This window comes from Chaetomium globosum, genomic scaffold, assembly GCF_000143365.1.
Source record: "Chaetomium globosum CBS 148.51 scaffold_4 genomic scaffold, whole genome shotgun sequence".
NCBI lineage: Eukaryota > Fungi > Ascomycota > Sordariomycetes > Sordariales > Chaetomiaceae > Chaetomium > Chaetomium globosum.
In genome coordinates, this window is record NT_165979.1 from 1,559,554 (window position 1) to 1,572,387 (window position 12,834).

Consider the following 12,834-nt stretch of genomic DNA (forward strand, 5'->3'; position numbering starts at 1 on the left):
ACTTCACCACCTGGCCGCACTACCACCCCCATTCAACCGCCCCTCAAACCAACACTAACACCACCACCACCACCACCACCCCACCAAGCACCACAACCCCACCCCGCGCCGGCTTCGCCCATCCCGCAATGCCAGCCACAGCCACAGCCACACCCTCGCTTCCCCCCCTCAACCACCCCCTGCGTATCACCCTCACGCCACACGCCCCACTCCCGCCGGCGATGTCTGCGGGGGAGTGTGAAGCGGCGCTGGACGCGGTGCAAGTGCTGCTGCGGGTGATGGGGCGGCATGGCCGGGGAGGTGGGCTGGGGGCAGAGGGGTTGGAAGGAGGTTTGGAAGGAGGGTGGGGATGCGGATGTGGATGTGGATGTGCTGTGGCGGCTGGCGGGGTTGAGGGAGGCGCTGGGGTTGACGCCGGGCTGGGTTGCGTGGTTGAGGGGGTGTATGCGCCGGTTTGTGGGTGGGTTGGGGGGGGTTCCGGGGGTGGTGGATGGGTGGGTGGATGGTTGGGAGGGGGTGGCTGGTGTGGTTGGGGGGTAGGGGGGAGAGATTGGAGAGGGCGTTGGGTGCCTGTAAGGGGTTTGGGTGGGTAGAGGAGGCGAGGGCGGTGATGGGGAGGGCGGCGTATGTGTGGAGGGTTGGGGATGATGGGGAGGTGTTGAGGCCGGATGAGGGTAGGGTTGATGGGGCGGCTTGTGGAAAGGCGGCGAGTTGGTAAGTTGTTCCTTCTATCGCATTGGGTGTGTGTGTTGGGTGGGTTGCTGACTTTGACAGCCGCCGTCCTTGCTGCTCGCGAGCAGGTCCCTGGGCACGTCTTCACCGCCGCCCAGCAATCCCTCTACAAGTGGACGGTTGGCATCGGCAACCGCCCCTGCCGCAACATCACCTGCAATACCCATCGCATGGCGGCTCTGGGCGTGTCTCTTCTCTGGTCCGGTCTCTACCTTCGCACCGAGCTGAAGAGGTCGTTGCAAGATATTATCTCGGCACTGCAATACATCACCGCAACGGACGCCGAGCTGGCGGCGGTTGCCATTTGAACACGGACATAAAGACGAGCACATTCGCTACAAATTCCTTTGGGGCGGCTCAGATTCGCGAAAGTGTAACGACGGCAGTTGCCAACAAATGCGACGAAAAGACGACTCACGAGCATGCTCTTTTCCTCTGGGAAGACCCTTATGTGCGATCTCAACTTCAGAGCTGGCAGCAACCCAATTTAGTGGGAAGATATCTAGCTTTTGACGACGTTGAAGGCGTCGTTGTGTTGACCAAGCGCCCTTAGCAAAAGCTATCATGAAGAATACTTGATGGACAGGCAGGGTGGGAAGTCAGACACATCAGTCAGTTGGTTTCAAGACTTCATCGGCGTCCTGTTTCGCCGGAACGAAATAGTGGGAAAGCTCTAAGGGTCGGGGATTGGAGTTGCAAAAGGGAGATGGGATTGGTACTTTGGGCGTTTGGAGTCAGCATAGACATGATGGAAGGAGTTAAACAAGATGGCTGGCCATCTAGAGGAATGGCCATCTAGATTAATGGCCACCCTCATTCATGAACTGAGTCTCCTCCAGGTAATCACCGGCTGATGGGCGGGTATATTGTTGAACGCAGAACATCTGACCTTCGAAAACAAACTTCCCCTCTTTTTTTGTTTGTTTCTCGGTTTTCTCTCAACAAGCAGCAACATTCCATCTGCAGCAGACAAGAAAACACTCCAACAACGAAAAGGATAAAACCTCATCCCCTTTCCCCTTTCCTCTTCACTCAAGCCCCCCAAACAGCCCGCGCAATGGCCTCGCCCACGCCCTTGGCACTCGCCGGGTTCTGCCCCGTGATCAGCTTCCCATCCACAACCACCTTCTCCCCCCACTTCTCAGCAGCCTTCTCAAACCGGCCTCCCTTCCCCACCGCCTCCACCAACCGATCCTCCAACAAGAACGGCACCACCCCATCCAACCCCACCGCCTCCTCCTCGGCATTCGTAAACCCCGTCACGGCCTTCCCCTCCAGAACCTTCCCCGCCCCGACCAACGCCGCCGGACCATGGCACACGGCGGCGACCACCTTGCCCTTGTCGGCAAACTCCTGCACCAGCGCCTGCGAGGTCGGGTCCACGGCCAGGTCGAACATGGGCCCGTGGCCGCCGGGGAAGAAAAGGGCGGCGAACTCGTCGGCGCGCCCGAGGAAGGAGATCAGCGGCTCCGTCGCCTCCCACAGCGCGTTCTGCTCCTTGAGGAAGCGCTGCGACGAGTCGTCGTTGGAGGCCGCTTCGATGGAGGACGGGTCCAGCGGGGCGGGGCCGCCCGTGGGAGAGGCGAGGGTCAGCTGGAAGCCTTGGGAGGTGAGGACTTCATAGGGGTGGGCGAGTTCGGACTGGTGGGTGGTTAGTGGGGGTGAGTTGTAGAGATGGGGAGGGGTCGGAGTGAGGGCAAGAGAGAAGGGGCTTACCAGATACCACCCCGTGGGCTTGCCGGTGTCGCCCAGCTTGTCGTGGGAAGTGAGGACGACGAGGATCTTGGGGGCGTCAGACATTTCGGCTGTGTGGAGGGAAGGTGGATGGATGACAAGTGTGAGAAGTGTGTGTTGGTGTGCTGAGTTGATGCTTTGTGTTTTCTTGCTGAAATCTTGGGCTGAAGTGTGAACTTCTGTCTGTTGTTATCCTTAAGATGAACTCCTCACTCATCCTGAATCATGCCAACCGCCCAACCTTTATATCCCAGAAGACGTCAGCTCAAATCATTACCCACCCCACCTTTAAGCTTCTTCCCCTCTTCCCCTTTCCTCACCGCCTGCACATACATCACCATTAGGGCAGCGTAGCAACTGCAACCTCCGAACTTTGACATAACGAATAAGATTCGCCAACCCGATCCCACCGCAGCTGTGTTCGAGCACATCATCAAACTTGAAACCCTTCCAGAACCCCCAATCTCGTTCGTCGCCCATGGCGTCTTCCATAATCCCTGACTCGCCCTTCCAAGCTGTACCATGTTGCATTCGAGGCCTTGTCCGAGTTTGCGTGACGTCATGCACGGGACGATGTCGATGATCATCCATCCCATCCCGGATTCCGGGCCTTCGATGGAGCCAGCCAGGCGGGCCGGATCGTCGGATGTGGGCCTCGAATTGGCGCCATGCCCCGGTAGACCGTAACCAGTCTCTGCACGGGGCTGAGTGGCCTGGTCGGAAGCTACTCCAAACCAAAGCTTCGGAATCGCTGCATGCTACTTGCTACCTATACCAGAGTCTCCCGGTAGGACATGCTATGTATACCTAGCACCGACCACGCCGTACGGCATCATCGCATGACTCCCACTGACGCCCCGGCTGACTAGACCGCTTCTTTTTGTTTGGCTGTGTAGCAACATCATATCCCTCGAGAGCCACGCCATACGACTGGCCTTCGTACCGCCTGGTCTAGATTACGGGCGTACCTCGAGCCCGCCGAATATGTGCCATACTCGAAGGCCTGACGAGCTGTGCTCTTTGGGGGCGGGTCTGTGAGAGGCCGCGTAAGATGAAAGGGGGTTGTTTTCGTCCAGAGCTGTTCCGTTCCACAAAGGGGCTGTTGTGGTGACAGCCTCGGCCCAGGTGGTGACGGCGCTAACGGTGTCAGCTGGCCCAGGTGATGTGCAACGGCGCCGGATATTGCGAGATGAGGCATCTCCACGACATATGGCGAGTGTCGTGCGATGGAAGGCCAACCGCACTAGCACACTTGACGCCGTCCCGACGCCGCGACCATGGCACCGTGTTGCATGGACACGGTATGCAAAAGCTCGTGAACCACCTCCGTTAGCCTTGGAGCGACGTGGCTGCTCCCGTATCACCGAAGGAACCACAGTTTTCTAAACTCGAGGCAGAATGGCGCTTGCTCATCTCCGGTTGTAAATCTGCGATGCCGCATTCGCCTCGGCGTAATCCGGTGGCTGTTTCGGTTCACAGATCACCAAACTGGCCAAAGCAAGCCAGGGCTGCGGTAAACATCATCCTCATTAGTTCGTGCCATCGATAATATACGATATCCGCTGCCAACCGCACAAACACCCGATATATACACGCCTCCAAGCACTCTGAATTGTCTGTATGCCCAACCGCTCAAACACCCACAAGCCCAACCCCCAAAAATGTATGCTCCCATCCCAATGAGAAAAATGCAAGTTTTTTTTTTCCAACGCCATCACACTCCCAATTTGCTAAACGCCGCCGCTAAGCAAAGCCCCATCTTTCCACCCTCCCCCTCTTCATCACATCCACATCAAATTGCGACTCTGCCTCCGATTCTGCTGCCACAGCGGCCGGCCCTGGCCAGACCCCTCACTCCCCATCGTCCCGCCCTCATTATCCTGCCCAACACCCCCAGCACCACCACCACCACCAGCCCCTCCACCCACCACATCCTGATACCCCCCCTGATACCCCCCCTGCTGCTGCAGCTGCAACCGACTCAACCGCCGCCCCTCCTCATCCTCCTCATCCTCCTCGCCAATCCTTCCCAACGCAGCATGAAACCCCTGCGAGAAGTCATCAATCTCCCGTCCCCCCACCACCAATACCACCACCACCACCTCCCAGCCCCGCCATCGACGTCAGCGGCACCTGGTCACTCTCCAGATGACGCTCGGCGCCCCGACTCAACAACAACGGGCTCATGCCCATCATCAGGCCCGACCCGCCCGCGTACGCCGCCGGGCCCTGGCCGTAGCCATAGCCCCCCTGTTGACCCATCCCCGCAGCGTTCATGTTTTGCTGTCCCCCATCACCACTCAGCCCGCCCGACGACGACGGCGGGTAGGACGACACGGAGGCGGCCCCCGCGGAGGAGAGGGCGGCGCTGCCGGATGCGGCGGCCGCGCCACTGAGGGCGGAATGGCTGTACGCGAGTGGTGTGTCTAGATCGTGGTGCTCGACGGGCGAGACTTCGCTTTGGAAGGGCATGGGCGGGCCGGTGGATAGGGGCGGGAGCATGCTGCGGTTGGCGGTGCCCGGGGGCGCGCTGGCGGCTGCTCCGGCGGCGGCGGCGGCGGCGGCGGCGGCGGTTGCGGCGCTCGGGTTGGTGGACATGGGAGGTTGTTGTTGTTGTTGTTGTGGGTGATATTGGGGTTGGTATTCGTGTTGTTGGTGCTGGTCGAGTACGCTGCCGGCGGGGCCGGTCTCGAAGGCGTCGTGGTCGTCGTTGGCAAGGGCCGCGAAGCCAGTGCCGCCGCCCGGTTGTGGCGGGCTGATGACCTTGCCGCGGTATCCACCCGGCCCGGGCCCTTGTCGAATGTTGGCGTTGCGCCGCCGGAGGAAGAAGAAGACCAACGCCACCAGCGCGATGGCTACGGCTAGGCCGCCGATGGTGCCGCCTACGATGGCGCCCGTGCGGTAGGCTGTGTCGGTTGCCGGCGGGGCTGCCGCGTCGACGCTCTCGGTCGGGGCAGCGGAGGTTGTTGAGTCGGAGGAAGCGGAAGCAGGGGTCGCCGAGGAGCGCGCGGTGGTGCTGCTTGCCCGGCTAGACGCGGTGCCTAGCGTGGTGGGTTCGCTGAGTGTGCTGATGCCTTCTGTGTACGAAACGGTGACGGTAGGTCGGTTGAGGGGGGCTGTCATCCCACTGGCACTGTTTTGGACGGTGGCCGCCATGTCGCTCGCAGTCCCACAGCCATACTGGGAGAAGCCGCCCTCGTACTCGTTCATGTAGCAGACGGCGGCGCCCGTACAGCTGAAGACGTAGGGGTTGACCTCGGTCTGCGCGCCGCTATTCTGATCCACGCAACCCGTAAATACACCGGCTGTGCATGACGGCGCGCCATTCGGACAGCAGCCCACCACATTGTGCTCCGTATCGACCACGCAATGCGATCCTGACCCGCATGTCGCGGGCAGCTCTAAGTCCCCGTTGACGTAGCCGCATATGGTGTTGAAGCTGTCGTCTAATTGCCGGCGACGATAAGCGAATAGGTCGGACCCTGGTGGCGGGGTAGGTTGTATTGGCCATGAGACGACGTTGAGGACATGGTGTGGGAGGGTTATCGTAGGCTCGGGTGTCTGCCTCGGTAGGTTGTGAAGAGCATGGGCTTCTGTTAATTGGAGTAGACTCGACAACAAGAGAAGCGCCGTCGGCTGTGGTAGCGAATCGAACATGTCGAATCTCGAGGTCGGTCGCGGCTAAGGTAGGTAGGGTATGGTAGTGGGGGTTGATCGGATCAGCTTCAGGGCGATCGGGAGATTAGGTGCTCCGCCTGCGCCTGAAGCACTGTGCGCCTCGATGCTGGACTAAAAATGCCGAACCGAAATCAGGAAGGAAAAAGTCAAAATAAAAAAAGAAAGCGGGCGTCCCCGATATCAAATACCAGACGAAGTAAACGGCAAGCGACGAGAAGAGTGCAGAGTGCGAGGAATGTGGGAGCGGGAGGCACAGTGGCGCCGGGTCATCATTGTAAAAGCGGGCGGCTGCTCGGTGGTGCAGGTTCAGCAGGGGTTCCCTCTTCGGGAACCCTGGCTCAAGCCCCGGAGTTTCTATGCAGGCCCGGCGGAGCAGGATTGTGGGCATGTCGTGCTCGCTATTCCTTGATGCTTGGGACCTGAATCCAACAACGAGGGGCTCGCTGACGGACGAAAGCGCAACCTGAATAGGCTGTTCACATCTCTCGGTATCATCTCGACTGAAGTTCTGACGAAGAACACCCACCTTCACGTTCTGTACATTAGCGCGTTGCCGCTGCCGCTGCCGCTGCCGCTGCCGGCCGCTTTGGATGGCCCAAACCACACCTTGGATTGAATCGCGCTGACTGGCTTGCTTGTCGTCCAGTGGCTTCGGGGAGTTATGCGGTGGGCTGGATTGACATCCGGAAACCGGATGCCTGGGTCATGAGTCGCATTGAAACGCACGGAAAGCCTTGGGCCCGGAATGTGCCACCATCTCCCGCCTCCCCGACAATTACCGCGCGTACAAAACCAACGGGCACTGCCGCCAACAAGCGCCCACAAACTTTCTGCAAGCGCGCCAGTTGGTTTGGGGAACGTAAGCCGGGCGGATTACCTCTGCAATTTCCGTTGTGCAGCTCGGTCGCTCCAATGGTCTCGCCACACTGCCATTGAGTGTCCTTCCTCTTTCCATAACTCCACACCATATCATTATCTCGTTTTGGTCTTCAATATTGGCGAGCACTTGCTAGACGGCGGAGCTGTGCTTGCGCATTCCCGCAATCGTGTTGTGAAAAGAGAACAGGCTGTGCTGTTTCTTTGCTGTGGACGTGCGTCGTCTTCTTTTTTTAGACAGTTTTCATCATGGCTGGTGGCGGTGCCGCCATAGCCCACAGCTGCCAATTGTTCCAAGCCCAGAGTGGAGCCGTTTGCACTGCAGATCCATGTGGTTAAACGGTCATGGAGAATGCAGCATCTGGGGATGTGACATGGCATGATAAGCGTTTATATAAAAATTTCCAGCTTGGAAAGAAATCGAGGTTTGAGCGAGTCTTTTCTCGGCATCAGTTTCCTTCAGGAACTGGTCATATTCCTCCGGCAATCCACTTTTCTCCTGCTCATCAAACGACGCGGTCAGAACTTAAGCTGTGCCGCAATTGTGGTCCGCCACCGCGTGTTTCTCCCCACGATGTCACCGTCGCTTTGCAGGAGGTGCGCGCTGGTGGGGTTCAAGAACTTGGCCCGATACGAGAACATCCGCTTAACCGGCGACTTGAACGGAAGGAATCACGAGTTCTCCATCAATGGGCGCTTCCTGTGTCGTTGTTGTTCCCGAGATATTATGTTGACACGAGATATAAATCTGACTGCTTATTCAGCGCATCTGTTCACCCCTTAACGAAGTGGTTGCGCGCCGTTGCCCGTGGGGGGTCATCAGGGCTCGGCGCTTGGCTCGGACTCCTCGACTCGGCATATTCTTAGCTTTTGGTCATTTATTAGCCGATGTCTTGTTTATAGTGTAGGATTCTTCAGGCCGATAGCCAGGACAGTGTTAGCCAGCCCTGACCTAGGCTGAATCGAAGTCAAGGGTACGGACTATTTATCATTTGCGCCCCCACAAACCTCAGAGTGCCGCAATATCAAAGTGAGGTGGTGTCAGTCATCACGGAGTTTAAGTTGTATACCAAACCCGCTGGGTTAAAAAGAAGGAAAAGCAAAAAAAGCTAGTCATTGGTTGCTGTCGGGGCGTCATTAACGAAGCGCATAGCACACACCAAAAGCACAGGCCGAACAATCCCGGAGCCGGGTCTGATATTGACGCCCCTCAAATGCCAAACTGCCGACATCACGACTCCATTTTACCCACCAGAAGGAAACCCATCGATTCCCACCCGACCGCACCCGCAACTCCCTAGGACGCAGCTTCAATGGCCTTGACATGATCCGTCACCAGGCACGTGGCCAGCTCCGAGCCGTAATAGACCGTATTGCCGTCGTTGTGCGTCTGGCCTGAGCTCAGCTGGTCACCCCACTGCCAGAAGAGGTCACCAGACATGCCGTCGGCGGCGAGCGCGAGGGAGGACTGCTGCCACGGCTTCTGGATGTCGCAGCTGGCGTTGGCGCCATCTGGTCTTTGTTAACCTTTCATCCACGGGGCGAGAGATGGAGTGAGTGGGGTGAGTAAGAATTCCCAGTGGGCTCCTTACATTCTTCCAAGAGACAGGGCTTGCCGGCGGCCTTGCAGGCGGCGGCATGGCTCTTGATCCACCCCTCACCAAAGCTGTACGGGACGCCCCCTAATACGCAGTTAGTTTGCGGCCGGGCATCAATGGGTGAGGGGTTGAGACGCACAGCTGTCGGGATACATGTGGAACGTTCCAAAATCCAGATCCTTGATTCCCAAGTTCTTGACGAAGTCTGTACCCTCGGTGTACTGGTAAGGGTAGGTAGTGTCACCCGGCAGTCCAAAGCCTTCGTCACCTAACGTGATCATGTGGCTCGAATCCAGGCTGCGGATGTACGCCGAGATGTCAGTCGCCCACTTGTAGATGACATCGGTGCTGCAGCCCTTGCAGCGGGGCTCGTTTGCCAGCTCCCATGCGAACACGGCGTCCGACTTGGAATACCGGCTGACGACGGCTTCGATGTACTTCTTGTACTGAGCTTGGGCGTTGGCGTTGGTATACCAGCTCTCCTTGGAGCCGCCGAAGGCCTTGACGTAGGCATTCATGCCGCCGTAGTCGTCCCAGAAGTTGACAAAGTTGATGATCAGCTTGACGCCGCGCTTCTCGGCCGATTGGACCACATAGTCAAGGCGCTGCAGCCCGTCGGTGCCCGTGTTGATCTGGGAGCCGGACGAGGAGAGGAGTTGGAACCAGACGGTGCCGGCCCCGGGCTTGGTGTTGACATCGTTGAAACCCCAGACGCGCAGGATTTTGAGACCGGAGGTGGCGATGTGGTCAAGAGTGGTGTCGATATCTTGGTTGTTGGTCAGGAAGCCGATCCAGTAGGAGTTGGTGCCCGCGAAGTAGCCCGTCTTCCCGTCGATAGAGAAACGCGTCCCGTCCACGGTGGATGAGGCTGCCGCCCTTGCTGAGGGAAGGGCTTGCGCCGCGGACAGCAGGCTGAGACCGAGGGTGAAGATAGCTTTCATGACTGCGTGGTGCTTGATCCACTTTCCAAAGGAGGTGTCAACAGAGAAGATGAGAACGGGCTCTGAGCACCGCGCTCAAAGCATCCCGTTAAATACTCGCCAAGGTAGCCATTATCTCCTGCATTACAGTGCCGTCGAGCTGTTCCTGATGGCAGCTTTCGGTGATGATTTACTTCGATGGGCATGGACATATGGAAAATCATCCCCTGATAGATTAGCCCGGCTTCGACCGCGGAAGGGAACAGCCCGCTCTTCCAAGGAGGGGAAACTCCAAACATTGTTCCTGTTTTGGAAGTTACACAGTAATTCACGGTATTTAATAAGGTGGGCCTGAAAAAGAGAAGGAAAGCAGGAAAGCTAGAAGCGAGTGGTTGCATAACACGAATACTGGGTACAGCAGCGCTCGGAATTTGAAGTTGGCCAGCCTCGGCTTTCCACAACGAGGAAACAGGCACATGGGTGGAGAATTGGAGATCAACTCCAACAGAGGGCCGAGGGATGGAAGAGGGCAGGGAGGAATCGTTTCAGGTGGTAAACATTGGAAGTGGCCAATCCGAGAATGGCCAAACGAACTGGCCGTTATGCACGCTGCCAATTGCTCAGCTGACCGTACTTGTGTGGCGACGGCGCGATGCAAAGCGCGACCTGAGGGCGGCGGGCTGAGTTGTGCTCGTGATGTGGATGGTCAATGGATTGGACGAAGTTGAAACGGCCAGTGGTGGGGGGATTTAGCGTGCTGGCAGTGGTTGCTTCCCCTCAGGGGCATCCAGCCCGCCCACTCACAGGAGGTCGGCCAGGCACGGGTGGCCCTGCCTCGAACTGTGTACCCTGCAGGAAGCATCCGAGACGGTGAAGGCGCAGCCCACTCAGGTCCAGCCAGTGCCGGGATTCTCCAACAAACAACATGGTCCCCCGCCATCCAACTGCTTGACGACGACATCACATTCCAGATAAGGAAATATCAATCCCCCTCTTTCATCGGAGCCTCCTCCTCCTCCTTCCTTTCCCTCTCTGTCGGTGGTGACAGGACCCGAGGAACCGGGCCGAGTCTCATTTACGGAATTATTCTTTTTTTCTACCTTTCAATTGATTGGACTGTTGGGTAACGAGTTACCGAACCAAGGTAACTCACCACCAAGTTACAATGCCGATCCGCGTCAAGTCGCGACCTGGACAGGGTTCAGAACCACTGCGAACCCCTTCTCCCACCGGTTTCCATCGCCAAAACCGTCGGACTGCTGAACTCCCCGACATCCAGGACGACGACTGCTTCCGAGTGCTGGTCAAGAAACTATCCGTCTACATTGCTAGTGTCATTCAGCTGCCTTTGACTTTTGAGCAGCTCAGGACTACCGGCGCCGGCGACGGCCTGCCGAAATTGGTTGACCACCTGGGCTGCAATTGCACTCACCCGGCCATTGTAAACGCTTTGCTGTGAGTGCTTTGACTCTGTTTTGCTCTTGACAGTACGCTGATAACTCTACAGCGCGCTAAAATGGCATTACGGTGCCATCACAGAAGACAAGGGGCTGCACGAGGCCCGGGCTAATGCTTGCGAAATCGTGGCCTGGCGCTTCCTCACGCATCTGTCAGAGAGGGAGGCTGTAGACTATTGTCTCTACGAGATCCCTGACCCCAAAGATGTAGAAACAAGCCCCACGGACGAGGAGTCCGCTGTTGATGAGCACAGCGCTCTCCTGGGCCAGGCCCTACGTGACACCGCAAACACAGCCCGCCAGGCCTTCGGCTTGTCAGGGACCAACAAACGCAATATGCTTCTGCAGTCTATCTCGCGCCTGACTATGAGCATGACAGCCGACATGGACGATGACGAGGAGGAGGATGACCCTACGGCGCACTTCACCAACCTCAATGCCCTCGAGATCGCCGCCATTGCCGACGCCAAACGCTTCCTCAGCCAGGGCATCGTTCAGAAGATCATCACTGGGATATGGAATGGCGACATCATCTTTTGGGATTCTCTTTCCGTGCACTCGGTCAAGAAGCCGCGCTTCTATAAGCCCACCACCGCTGATCCTTTCTCGCGTCTCCGCGTCCCTAAGTATCTCAAATCCTTCGAGGTTCTCTTCTTCGCCAGCTTTCTGTTTCTCTATTACGCCGTGCTGATGGAGCGGGATCCTACGCGCTTTACTACGCTCGAGGTCTTTTTGTGTCTTTGGCTTGCTGCATTTGCTTACGATGAGCTGAGCGAATGGATAGATGCCGGGTCGATCTTCTATGCCGCTGATGTTTGGGTAGGTAATGCCACTGGTTGAGCTGGCTGAGGGTCATGGCTAACACAGACCTAGAACATTTTTGACATGTTCATGATAGGAATCGGTTTCACGTATTTTGCCATGCGTACGTCATGCGGCTGCTGACCCGACTCCCTGTTCTGTCACTGACCTTAGTAGGGGTCGTTGGATTGGGAACTAACAACGCTCGCCTCGTTGACCTCGCCTTTGACGTTCTGGCTCTCGAGGCACTCTTCATGGTGCCCCGTGTGTTTTCCATCCTTAGCCTAAGCCCATACTGGGGGGTAAGTTATACACATGTCCGGTATACATTACGACGTAGCTAACCCCCCTAGACCCTAATCCCTTGCCTGAAGGAGATGGGCAAAGACTTCCTCAAGTTTATGGTGCTTGTCGTCGTCATCTACCTCGGGTTTCTCACCACCTTTTCCCTCGTGGCCCGCGATGCCTACTCACTCAACGACATGGCCGGCTCCTTGACGCGTATCTTTTTCGGCTCAAGTGGTGTAGGCTTTGACATCATGCACAACATCGACTCCATCTTCGGACTCTCTTTGATGATTGTTTTCGTCATGCTCAGCTCCATCCTCCTGACAGGTTCTCTGACTCGGTATGCTCTCCAACTCGTTCTCACGCGTCATCACCCACGCTTCGCGAGGAATATCTCTACGTCTACAGGGGTCTACGTCTTGGAGGCTTCTACCTCCAACCGCTTGACCCATTTTTACCCACCCTTCAACCTCCTCGCCCTTGTTATCTTCCGCCCGCTGCGTCTGTTCCTCCCCTCGGACAACAAATTCCGCAAGGCCCGTATCCTACTTCTGAAAGCAACACACCTGCCCATCGTCGCTACGATCGAATTCTACGAGTGGCTGCACGGCACCGCCGCCAAGGGGACGCAATACACCGGCTTCCGCGGCCCGCGTCACGCCACCATCGCCAGCCCTAATCCTTTTTCGGAGACTACAACACCAGCACCAACATCAGCAGCACCTCCATGCCCAATCGCTGCCGTTCCTC

At 57.5% G+C, this 12,834-nt stretch overlaps 5 protein-coding genes across 5 annotated transcripts in view; 2 read left to right on the plus strand and 3 right to left on the minus strand.

The window, feature by feature from the left end:
- Window positions 1–288: 288 nt before the first annotated feature.
- CHGG_04204 (uncharacterized protein) lies at window positions 289–1,040 on the plus strand (the record flags this gene model as incomplete). Its single annotated transcript, XM_001223417.1, has 2 exons — window positions 289–460; window positions 775–1,040. 2 exons carry the CDS (start codon window positions 289–291, stop codon window positions 1,038–1,040), a joined length of 438 nt encoding a protein of 145 aa, XP_001223418.1.
- A 724-nt stretch (window positions 1,041–1,764) lies between these two features.
- On the minus strand, window positions 1,765–2,532 carry CHGG_04205 (uncharacterized protein; the record flags this gene model as incomplete). The annotated part of the gene is made up of 2 exons (XM_001223418.1): window positions 1,765–2,373; window positions 2,449–2,532. The coding sequence occupies 2 exons, from the start codon at window positions 2,530–2,532 to the stop codon at window positions 1,765–1,767; spliced, it is 693 nt and encodes a 230-aa protein (XP_001223419.1).
- Window positions 2,533–4,527: 1,995 nt separating this feature from the next.
- On the minus strand, window positions 4,528–7,112 carry CHGG_04206 (uncharacterized protein; the record flags this gene model as incomplete). The annotated part of the gene is made up of 3 exons (XM_001223419.1): window positions 4,528–6,031; window positions 6,333–6,815; window positions 6,871–7,112. 3 exons carry the CDS (start codon window positions 7,110–7,112, stop codon window positions 4,528–4,530), a joined length of 2,229 nt encoding a protein of 742 aa, XP_001223420.1.
- A 1,205-nt stretch (window positions 7,113–8,317) lies between these two features.
- Window positions 8,318–9,559, minus strand: CHGG_04207 (uncharacterized protein; the record flags this gene model as incomplete). The annotated part of the gene is made up of 3 exons (XM_001223420.1): window positions 8,318–8,532; window positions 8,613–8,702; window positions 8,758–9,559. The coding sequence occupies 3 exons, from the start codon at window positions 9,557–9,559 to the stop codon at window positions 8,318–8,320; spliced, it is 1,107 nt and encodes a 368-aa protein (XP_001223421.1).
- A 1,144-nt stretch (window positions 9,560–10,703) lies between these two features.
- CHGG_04208 (uncharacterized protein) overlaps window positions 10,704–12,834 on the plus strand; it is a gene marked incomplete at both ends in the record, with an annotated part of 2,437 nt that continues 306 nt past the window's right edge. The window contains 5 exons of the mRNA XM_001223421.1: window positions 10,704–10,993; window positions 11,046–11,814; window positions 11,869–11,920; window positions 11,971–12,098; window positions 12,171–12,827. Coding sequence (XP_001223422.1) covers window positions 10,704–10,993; window positions 11,046–11,814; window positions 11,869–11,920; window positions 11,971–12,098; window positions 12,171–12,827 — 1,896 coding nt within the window. The remainder of the gene's footprint in view (window positions 10,994–11,045; window positions 11,815–11,868; window positions 11,921–11,970; window positions 12,099–12,170; window positions 12,828–12,834) is intronic.